Source organism: Mytilus trossulus, chromosome 4 (assembly GCF_036588685.1).
Source record: "Mytilus trossulus isolate FHL-02 chromosome 4, PNRI_Mtr1.1.1.hap1, whole genome shotgun sequence".
NCBI lineage: Eukaryota > Metazoa > Mollusca > Bivalvia > Mytilida > Mytilidae > Mytilus > Mytilus trossulus.
In genome coordinates this window covers 8,712,733-8,724,922 of record NC_086376.1, presented here as the reverse complement: position 1 = coordinate 8,724,922, position 12,190 = coordinate 8,712,733, and the positions used below count along the sequence as shown (strand labels likewise).

Here is a 12,190-nt window from a genome sequence, read left to right as displayed (position 1 = left end):
TAAGATTTAATGTGTTGTTTTAATCTTTGCATATTTAATATTAAGCATTTTGGTATAATCTAATTCTTAACTCCATTTTTAACCGGAGTAAATAATGAAAAAACGTCGATGACATCACGGTCACATAACAAAATTATGTATATGAGCGGATGAACACAAAAAACGTCATCCTATCAGAAGACGCGTTACATCCAAAATTAAATGAAACTTTGACGCTCGTAATATACTTGCATGACAATGTATTGCAGAAGAAAATGCTGAACTTCTGGAGCAAATAAAAGATGCTAATCGTTTGCAGTCAGTAGTTACAAATCTCAGAGAACAAAATGAATCATATTTCAAGGATAAGGAATCATTCCGAGGTATACTATATTTAATAATTATAATGAATAAAAAACTAACAAAAACGTTTCTGCTTTGTTTGTCATTGATGGAAAAATTTTACTTTGTCGTTGTCACCATTGTCGCTGGGTAAAACAAACTCAATGCCACCTGTGTGATAATGGACTTTCTGTTATGAATTTGCCGTTATTGAAATATTTGGCACATTTTCTGGTCTTAAATTAAATAAAAACAAAACGGAAGGCATTTGGATAGGAAAACTAAAAAATTGTAAAGATAAGGTAGATAATATAAAATTCACAAATAAACCCGTTAAAGTGTTGGGATTGTATTTCGGCACAAATAAAGCAGAATGCGCAAAACTAAATTGGGAAAATAAGTTTGAAAAAGCAAACAAACTTATGAAATCTTGGGAAAAAAGACATCTTACGATCATCGGTAAAATTCTTATTATCAAATCACTTATCATCCCACAATTTACATACTTAGCAAGTATGACAGTCATAAATAAAATGTATAGCGACAATCTAGAAAGAGAAATTTTTAATTTCATTTGGAACGGTAAACAAGATAAATTAAAAAGGTCAACTCTAATAGCAGATTACAGTACGGGAGGACTTAATATGATAGATATCGACAGCTACTTCAACACACTTAAAATTAAATGGGTATCAAGACTAATGGAGTCAAAACATGAAAATTGGTCAATTATTCCGAGATTCTTTTTTGATAAATACGGGAAAAACTTCCTTATCTTCAAAATGAATTTAGAATTTAAAACCACTTAAAATTACAACTGAACTACCGGAATTCTATCTGGATATTGTAAAATATTTGATACGGAAAGGTGGAGGTCAAACTAAATCACCCACTAACTTTAGAGAAATACGCAAAGAAATTATATGGGGTAATAAAACATAAAAATAAAAAATAAACCATTATTGATGCTCAATTGGATCGGAAGCAATATAATCTATATTAATGAAATTATTGACGAAAACGGTCAAATCAACGAAAAGACAATACTGCGTAAGTTAGAAATAAAACACAACTGGATAGCCGAACTATCAATATTACAAAAAGCTATTTCAAAATGTTGGATAGATATCCCGAAAAAAAAAAAATCTGTTAAATCCCGCGTTAATATTAATGAAAAAATAATCAGAATGAATGAAACAGAAATAAATTTAGCAGATCTAGATAACAAAACCGTATATCAATATTTTAAAAAAAACAAAATAACTCCAAACATTGGATTAAAAAATGGCAAAAAATATTAGGCGTAAAACCATGACAAATTAAACACTCCTTATCATTTACAAACAAAGAAATATACACAAACAAACTTAAAGTTTATAAATGGCAATTATTAAGGTATATATTGCCGAACACAGAAAATCTTTTTAAATGGAAAATATATAATACGTCAGAGTGTGCTTTATGCGAATGCACTGACAATTATCAACATTTTTTTAACGACTGTAAATTTTTAAAAAGATTTGTGGAATAAAATAACAGAAAAAATGAATATCATAAACTTCTGTAAGAAAATAAACTTAATAGATATAGTCTTTGGATATAAAATAGGAGACCGACATTATAATGACATAAATCTTATTATAACGTTAATAGGTTTCTCGATTTACAAATCATTTTACACGTCGGAGCAAAGAACAAAATCCGCCGACATATACAATATCTTTAAAAAAGAATTTAAATTATATTTTGAAGTTAACAGATGTGTAAAAAAAAAGTAAAAGTAATTTAATTCGGAAATTTCAAAAACTTCTTTAAACTGTTAGATTATAAAATATAAAAATCGACACCTCAGCGGCCGTAAAGAAAAACCCTTAAATTACACCTATTCTAAAACTTAAATCAAAACACAATAAGGTACAGATTATGTACAAAGACAATAAATTCATATTTCTATAATAATAAACATAAAATATCTCACCTTTTGATAATAATCCAAAAGCGAAAAGATTAACACGTGAAGTATATTATCCCTCAATCACGTCAAGTTACGATTATCTGATCACATTAAGACATCTGCAAGATTTTTCTAAACGAGCAATATGTGTCAGGTAGATTGTATTCAATAAAGAGGATGTTAAAGTAAGGGTCAAATACGGTACAAAATTACGTAATTATAAATGTGAATGTTTTACAATTATATTTGCTTATATTGTATTTTTTTCTATTTGTAATTGACTAACAATCAGTCGGATTATATTATAATTTATAAATGTATGTTTCAAACACAAATTGAACTAACAAATACTAACCAAATTTATTATATATTACTTTGTTTATACTGTACTTTAAATAAAGTTGAAGATGAGATACACTTTGTAACTGAATGTCCACTATATATTGATAACAGAAATGATTTTTTTACTGAAATATCTCTAAATTGTAATAATTTTCAATCGTTAGACAATTTTTCAAAGTTTTTATGGCTATTTACACAAGAAAATTTAAATGTGTATAAATGTTTAGGAAAGTATTTATCTAAAAATCTAGAGATAAGGAGAAGTTCAAAAATAATGAATACAAATTAGCTACAAATATACATATTTTGAGTGGTATATGATTTTAAAGATCTAAAATGTATTGTCTGGTTCTGTCCTGGCCTTTTATAGCATTTTTTTTAATAGTACTAAACAATGTTGTTTTCTTATATTATATGTCTCTAATTTATGTCTAATCATATGTACTTGTATGTAATGTCATGAAAGCTCTTTATAGGGCCCTTTAATTGGAAATAAAATATTCTTATTCTTATTCTTATTACTAACGGTTAAGGTGTCAGACCACCAATCAAAAGTCCCTATCTGTTCAACCAAATTTTGCAATTTTCAAAGCTTTCTAAATTTTTTATCTTAAGTTTAACCTCTTACAAACCAGGTATGTCCTGAATCGTACAGGTATCACCTTTCTTCATGCCAATTTTCGACATACCCTTAAAGCCATATAAGAAAGAAGAGACCTTCCGAATGGATGTACCACTAAAAATAACCCCTGGTTTTCTTGAAATCTTAAATTAGTATACTATGGAGCGCATTAATCCTCAATTTTTAATTTCAACTCATAGACAAGTAAATTTGGGCTCAAAATGGTCTTAATATATTTCTCTTTCACCAAAAGTTTCATTTCTGCAAATTTGTTGGGAAGTTTAAGTAAACAATGACATCAAATGCACTATTTTTTGTCCCGAGTAGGCCTACTTTTACATACGTTCTAAATTTGAGGGAGTAATTGGTGGTCTGACACCTTAACGAGGCCGGGATAAGGTACCGGTATTTGATGTATCAACTAACAAATGTGAAAAACTATCAATAAAACAGAATTGAGTTTAAAAAATGAATTTGCCTTTGATTCTAGCATTTTTGAGATTCTACGTTCAACGGGAAACACTTATGATAGATTTTTTTCCAATATTTTAAATCCTGACTTTTCTCAGTGCAGTGGTGATCTGTATTCAACTGTATGCCACAATAAGCTACTATACGTTGCATTACAAAAATAGCTTTATTTATATGTTTCGGAGTTTAGTGTGGCGTCCATATTACCTTAACTAGAAAAAAATTTTCTTAAGGGGCCAGCTGACACCTGCCTACGTGTGCGGGATATTCTTGCTGTGTTGCAGACCCATTGGAAGCTTTTGGGATGTTATCTGCTTTTTTTTCGGATTGTTGTCTCTTAAACACAGTCCCCGTTTCCATTCTCAATCTAATTATCGTTTTGTTTCTCGTTTTGTTTATTATTTATCCATATTCTACTAAGAAAATGCTATTTTATCAAAAGTGGAGCATAAAAAAAAGTTAAGTTCAACTTACTGCTGTGCTTGGTCTGCTGATGTCAGTGTTTTATATCCTCTGTTACATAAGTTAATAGCCATTGTAAAAGACCCTTAAAATTTGAATTGAGTTATTCTAATTTTAAAGGTCATGAGAAGTGTTTCAGTTTCAACACAGCTAAATGTATGACAAAGTAATAAATTTAATCATGTTTATAAAATGTTGTTGAACTGATAATATTTCAGAAAGAAATAAAGTTATGGAGGAAAAATACAGAGAAATATTACAACAGTATGGTCAACAAATGGAAGAATCTCAAACTTTTATGGGACAAAAAGTCAGTTTAAAAACACAACTCAAACAGAAGAGTGGTAAGTAAATATTTGCAATAATTTGTGTTAGTCCTGTCATGTAATGTTGTCGTTTTAGTTTTATATTTGATATTGCCACACAAGCGACAGGTGTGCCAATTTAGTATGAAATAAAATTGGTAATCATTGCATGTAGTTATATGATTCCTTTAATATTAAAGCTTAAATTACTGGACGTATGTACATAAAAACTTGTTTGATTGTAATTTAATTCGTCTTCGATGAGTTTGAGCATAAACTGAGTCGATGCTTCTGTTGGTTGATGTTTCGTAACCGAAAGTATACAAGCCAAAACATCAGCACTTTTGTGCTTACGGGAAATACCATTGACAACAGATTATTTTCATTTTCTGTAACTTTAATTTATGAAATGTAATACTCTCAGACATATATATCACAAGGTACACTTTCGATAGTTATGGTGATTCCTACTCAGTAACTTCGTAATAATTGAATTAGTTTTGCAATAGATGAGTTGTCTGGCTAAACATATACAAATCAGGTATTTCGTTTCATCCTTATATGTATCACTTGCAGTCGGTCTGGACCTGTCGGAAAGCTTAATTGGTAGTTATCAAAGGTACATGGATTATAATTCAGTAGAAGACTCGCGTTTCGTCTACATAAGACGCATCAGTGACGCTCATATCAAACTATTTATAAAGCTAAACAAGTACAAAGTACAAAGACTTTTACTCTGTCACTCATTATTGTTTTGTGGTAACACATACTTAATGGCTATTGGGCTGTTGATATAACGAAGAAATTGAAATTAAGAAAATGCATTGATTGGACGTAGCTCAGTAGTTTACAATTATTCATCAGGTGTGTCTATTTGAATATCCCTAATCCATTGTAGATGAAGTAAACGCTTTGACCAACAAACTTAAAGAACTTTTTGGTAAGTACATTTACCGACAATGGTTGATGGTTTTATTGTTTATTATTCATTTGTTTCTTTTAAGATTCATATAGACAAAAATGTATCTTGGATAGCTGAGAATATAATCCGTGCATATTACGATCCCGAGTTTTTTATGCAGTTTTTGTTCCTGTTCGGGACTTTTTAATGACAATTAGTGTTTTAAATAAATTTCTATTTGTACGGAGCACCAATGATGGCGCCACTATCGACACAAAACGGCTTACTCTACCGTCGAAAGATTTGTATAGCTAAATCTTAGAGTAGATAACATAAGAAGGATAACATGATTTACCAAATAATTTTGATAGTACAACATATTGGAAACATACCAACGCCCTACTCTTCTGTTAAAATATAGACGAACAAACTACGAGCAAGATATGGTATAAATAGCCGCCTCACTTGATCATTCAATATGTCAACTATGAACGTCTGTCAAGATTGAGGTTTAGCTAGCTATATAACTAGTTTTAACTCGCCATTTTCTTCGGAAATTGCCTGTTCCAGGTCAGGAATGTACCGTTGGTTTTTGCTTGATCCGTAGTTTGATAACGTTCGATTTTGTAAGTTTTTGAGGACTTCCCCTTTTTAGCTCACCTGGCCCGAAGGGCCAAGTGAGCTTTTCCCATCACTTTGCGTCCGGCGTCCGTCGTCGTCCGTCGTCGTCCGTCGTCGTCGTTAACTTTTACAAAAATATTCTCCTCTGAAACTACAGGGCCAAATTAAACAAAACTTAGCCACAATCATCATTAGGGTATCTAGTTTAAAAATTGTGTCCGGTGACCCGGTCAACCATCCAAAATGGCCGCCATGACTAAAAATAGAACATGGGGGTAAAATGCAGTTTTTGGCTTATAACTCAAAAACCAAAGCATTTAGAGCAAATCTGGCATGGAGTTAAATTGTTTATCAGGTCAAGATCTAACTGCTGAAAAAATTTCAGATGAATCGAACAATCCACTGTTGGGTTGCTGCCCCTGAATTGGTGATTTTAAGGAAATTTTGCTGTTTTTGGTTATTATCTTGAATAGTATTATAGATAGAGATAAACTGTAAAAGGCAATAATGTTCAGGAAAGTAAGATTTACAAATAAGTAAACATGACCAAAATGGTCAGTTGACCCCTTTAGGAGTTATTGCCCTTTATAGCCAATTTTTAACCATTTTTCATAAATCTTTGTAATCTTTTACAAAAATCTTCTCCTCTGAAACTACTGGGCCAAATTAAACCAAACTTGCCCACAATCATCATTGGGGTATTTAGTTTAAAAATTGTGTCCGGTGACCCGGTCAACCAACCAATATGGCCGATATGGCTAAAAATATAACATAGGGGTAAAATGCAGTTTTTGGCTTATAACTCAAAAACCAAAGCATACAGAGCAAATCTGGCAAGGAGTTAAATTGTTTATCAGGTCAAGATCTATCTGCCCTGAAAGTTTCAGATGAATCTAACAACCGGTTGTTGGGTTGCTGCCCCTGAATTAGTAATTTTAAGGAAATTTTGCTGTTTTTGGTTATTATCTTTAATAATATTATAGATAGAGATAAACTGTAAACAGAAATAATGTTCAGCAAAATAAGATTTACAAATAAGTCAACATAACCAAAATGGTCAGTAGACCCCTTTAGGAGTTATTGCCCTTTTTAGTCAATTTTTAGCCATTTTTCGTAAATCTTATTTATCTTTTACAAAAATCTTCTTCTCTGAAACTACTGGGCAAAATTAAACCAAACTTGCCCACAATCATCATTGGGGTATCTAGTTTAAAAATTGTGTCCGGTGACCCGGTCAACCAACCAAGATGGCCGATATGGCTAAAAATAGAACATAGGAGTAAAATGCAGTTTTTGGCTTATAACTCAAAAACCACAGCATTAAGAGCAAATCTGGTGCGGAGTAAAATTGTTTATCAGATCAAGATCTATCTGCCTTGAAAGTTTCAGATGAATCGAACAACTTGTTGTTGGGTTGCTGCCTCTGAATTGGTAATTTTAAGGAAATTTTGCTGTTTTTGGTTATTATCTTGAATAATATTATAGATAGAGATAAACAGTAAACAGCAATAATGTTCAGCAAAGTAAGATTTACAAATAAGTCAACACGACTGATATGTTCAGTTGACCCCTTTTGGAGTTATTGCCCTTTATAGTCATTTTTTTAACATTTTTCATATATTTTTGGTAAATTTTTAGAAAATATTTTCCACTGTAATTACTGGGCCACTTCATTATAGATAGAGATAATTGTAGCAACAAGAATGTTCAGTAAAGTAAGATCTACAAACACATCATCAAAACACAATTTCGTTATGAATTTATCTGTGTCCATTGTTTAATATGCACATAAACCAAGGTGAGCGACACAGCCTCTAGTTTGTATTTGCCTTTGGAGCGCGATATTAGTGTCATATTTGTTTGATACAGTCACGGAATGTTTACTCATATCTTTATGAACTAAACTATTCAAGATTTCTTTTGATTTATTTAATAGGGAAAGTGCAATCTCTAGAAACCGCTTTAGTAGAGTCTCATAGGGAATTATGGGAAGCAAGAGCTCATGTTCGTCCACAAACAGGTAGGCTTACATTGTTTGTTAAAAGAGTTTATTTCTGATTATTCAAGATCGTTCAGAAATCGACGTTTCAAGTCCATTGTCTGACGAACTTACACCAGTTATCCTTCGTAACCATAAAAATAGGCAAACGTTATATAAGTTGAAATTATGTCATAGGATATATATTTTATAAAAGGGTCGTGTTAGAAATACATTTATCACTGTTAAAATGTAATTCCAGTATTTTTCAATCAATATATTAGATTTTGAACCTGTACTCAAAATATATCTTTAATTAAGGAATTATAAGTTATTCAAAATAGAGTTTCCCGTTAGTATTTGCTGTTTCACGTTTTACTGATTTTACAACCAAAAAAATCTTTTTCGGTCTTCGTGTCTTTTAAAAGCAAAAATTGTGAATAACTAGTTAAACCGTTTATGCATTTTTATATTGGTAATTTTAATAATGTCTTAATTCCCCCCCCACACCAATATGTGCACAATATGAGCTTAATATTTGTACTTGTGGCAAATGAAAATAATAAAAAGAATCACAAATACTAAAATAAATGACTATCTTGCAGAACACTTTAAGGAAATATGTCCTTTTTTTAAAGATGACGTTATATGATCCCATTTCGCAGACATGCATCTACTTTACATAGCAACGACCTAAGTATGTCCTCTTAAAGTTGTATCATCAAAAATGCAAAGGGTGTATATGAAAAAAAAATGTTCAAGATTCCTTAAAAGTTGACACTCTATAACCATTATGATGTGTTCATGCTTCAAGATCGCGTGTGAAATCTGAAAATATCACCAAGCCACATGCTGTGTTAGCTTGTCCAAAGTCACGAGTAAATGTTGTTTGCTACTGTATTACATATTTCTTTTTCATTGATTTGTTTGTACACATTGGGATGCATACCAAATCTTCTTTATCATATGTAACATACGGATATTCAGAGTATAGTGTGATGCAAACATTGTTTTTATTAGGATCTATTAAAATATTTGTGATAAGATTTTAAATTTCAAATATTCTAAGCCTGAATACTGAAGTAAGTGACCGAAATGAAGCTAATATTATTACCGTTATTATAATATTATCGTTTTATTATTTTCACATATAGATTTTTCATCTTTAGAAATGGACAGAACATTACAATTTGTTTTATATATGAGTATGCACTAACGGCATTTGAAGTTTGGGGATATTTTCATTTCATTGAATATGATTATCTTACATATATTAATTAACACACTTTACATTCAACATAGATGTGTTTTTTTTATTATTTTACAAAAATAGGTTTTACATTCAACAAAGCCATGTTTTATATTTAACAGAACTATATTTTATATTACAGTAACCGACAACTTTGGTATCTTTGGAAATTCGAACACAAATTTATACAATAGAACAATACCACAAAATGATTCAGGTAGAGTAATAATAAGATGTATTATAAAGTATGACGAAATAAGTTCTCTGAGTAATGTTTTACTGAAGAGTCAATTTTCAAAATGTCTTAAAATTTAATTATTTACTTATATTCCCTTTCATGAATGTGACCTACCGAATAAGACTATTTAACGGATTTGGTATCACATAAGCAACACGACGGGTGTCACATGTGGAGCAGGATCTTCTTACCCTTCCGGAGCACCTGAGATCACCCCTAGTTTTTGGTGTGGTTCGTGTTGTTTATTCTTTAGTTTTCTATGTTGTGTCATGTATACTACTGTTTGTCTGTTTGTCCTTTTAATTTTAAGCCATGGTGTTGTCTCTTTATTTTCAATTTATGAGTTTGACTGTCCCTCTGGTATCTTTCGTCCCTCTCTTCTACGAGTCTTTTATGTTGCAATATCATTTGACTTTTCTACACGGCACACACGTATTCCCAATTCCAAACTAAAAGACAAATTAAAAGAGTTGGTTGGAGTTCACAAAAGAGTAACCAACGTAGATACATGTGTCTAGTACTAGAGAGGGATAGATCTTACTTTGTAAAACATATCTCTAATAAAAATCAAAAGAAACTGTCATTATAAAATGCTTGATTTATTGATTGACTACATGTGGTGTTAATCAGATATTGATATCTAAAGTCATTTAAGAGTACATACAATTCATGACCGTTATGGAATAACCGTTTTACAAATGATATCGGATATGTTCCTTATGTCCTAATTACAATCCCCTTCCCTTTCAAGAATGTGACCTACCGAATTATACTTTTTACCGGATTTGTTATCGCATAAGCAACATGACGGGTGTCACATGTGGAGCAGCATCTTCTTACCCTTCCGGAGCACCTGAGATCACCCCTAGTTTTTGGTGGGGTTCTTGTTGTTGTTTTTTTGATTTTCTCTGTTGTGTTATGTTTGTCTGTTTGTCTTTTTAATTTTTAGCCATGGCGTTGTCAGTTTGTTTTTTAGATTTATGAGTTTGACTGTCCCTTTGGTAACTTTCGTCCCTCTTCTATGTAGTTGTTACATCATTAGTCTTCAACATCATGGTACTGCAATCATTATCATATTAATATCTTTCGGAATACCGATAAAACTTGAGGAATTTTATTCATTATCGTATATATAAAAAAAAACATCTGGTTTCAACAATGAATTACCTAAACAATTCGTGAAACATATTTATAGTTACTGGTCATATCTATAACAATGTATCATGTACATATCTACTTATTGATTGATTGATTTTTAACGCCACTGTTAGCACTTGACTATAATCTTGGCATTCACATTTAATTGATTGGGAACACTTGTGAAAACCATCGATCTTCAACAATCCTAGAAATAACAACGAGCAGCAATCAAATTTATTTTTTTGTAAAGACAAAAGAAAACTTATTTATGGAAGAAATCGATTGGAAACAATAGTACTAGAAGTTGGAAAAAAGATAATCTAAAATTGTCTAAATTTTTGAAGTACATATTTTCAAACTTTATATCTTAACATATACTTGGGAGAGTGTGTCAGTGGAAAATTTATAAACAGTTTACCAATAGCCGGTAGCTTAATTTTCATCATAATGTTTAATATGTAAGGATGTTCTTATCCCAGGCATATATAACCTTAGCCGTATTTGGCACATTTTTTTCGAAATTTTGGACCCTCAATGCTCTTCAACTTTGAAATTTGGTTTGGCTTTATAAATTTTTTGATATGTGCATCACTGATGAGTCTTATGAAGACGAAACGCGCGTCTGGAGTACCAAATTATAATCCTTGTACCTTTGGTAACTATTAATATGTAAAATAATTATATCTTTCTGCAACAATTATTTTATAGAAACTTTTTTTTTGGTACTTATGTATAGGATATGCAGACAATTCCCCTAGTCATTCCCGACCAATGGAACAAAGGAGGAACAATAATGGTAGGTCTCATTTTTCAAACTTTCAAAAGTCTCAAACCGAAACAAAACAAAATCGAATTACATATTGTTATTTATTTTGTTTTTAGAAAAAAGTGGCAAATGTGATAGTTTCCTGAACTAAACATTATAAGGAGCACCTTTATAAAAAAAATACTCTGTCATGAAAAATTATAAATTTAATAGTAGGTATTTATTTTTATTATCTACAACGCCAGGCTTAAACAATACCCTTTATTCAGAACGATCTTCAAATGACAACCTCAGGTGAATAATAATGAAGACATGTTTTCATGTACGTACACGTACTGAGTCGTTGGCATTGTTGGTGACCGTGTATTGAATTGTATTCGCTGAGAATATCACCTGTTCAATAATCTTAGCTTATGCACTTGCATGTTTTATAACAACTATAGTTGACTTTGTTTAAATTCTTCGTTGAAAAATATCTTTTTTGTCCAAAAGAGACGTTTATCTTACTGACATTATGTTTGTTCGAATTTATACCCCTGACTTTCAAATTTAGGTTTGGATGATCCTGATGAATGACAATCTTAAGAAATACACTTTGGACGCATGAAAATAATAATGTGCAATTTTAATTGTTGTTGAAGGAGTTGCAGCTTAATCTGTAGTTTAATTATTTGATTGCAAAACGCATACAATGAACATGTACAATGTAAAGCATAAAAGTACAAAAACAAATATTATTCAGGTGGTATCAGCTGAATGTATTATTTGAAATAATTAAACCGATTTCATTGCAGGCCTCATAACTTGAGTATACAAAATA

General features: G+C 31.1%; 1 protein-coding gene across 5 annotated transcripts in view; it reads left to right on the top strand.

The window, feature by feature from the left end:
* LOC134714594 (plasminogen-binding group A streptococcal M-like protein PAM) overlaps positions 1 to 12,190 on the top strand; it is a 39,694-nt gene that overhangs the window by 20,025 nt on the left and 7,479 nt on the right. For all 5 annotated transcript variants that reach the window (XM_063575967.1, XM_063575966.1, XM_063575963.1 and 2 more), the window contains exons 13-18: positions 249 to 362; positions 4,391 to 4,516; positions 5,376 to 5,417; positions 7,936 to 8,019; positions 9,369 to 9,443; positions 11,341 to 11,400. In XM_063575967.1, the coding sequence (XP_063432037.1) occupies positions 249 to 362; positions 4,391 to 4,516; positions 5,376 to 5,417; positions 7,936 to 8,019; positions 9,369 to 9,443; positions 11,341 to 11,400 (501 nt within the window). The remainder of the gene's footprint in view (positions 1 to 248; positions 363 to 4,390; positions 4,517 to 5,375; positions 5,418 to 7,935; positions 8,020 to 9,368; positions 9,444 to 11,340; positions 11,401 to 12,190) is intronic.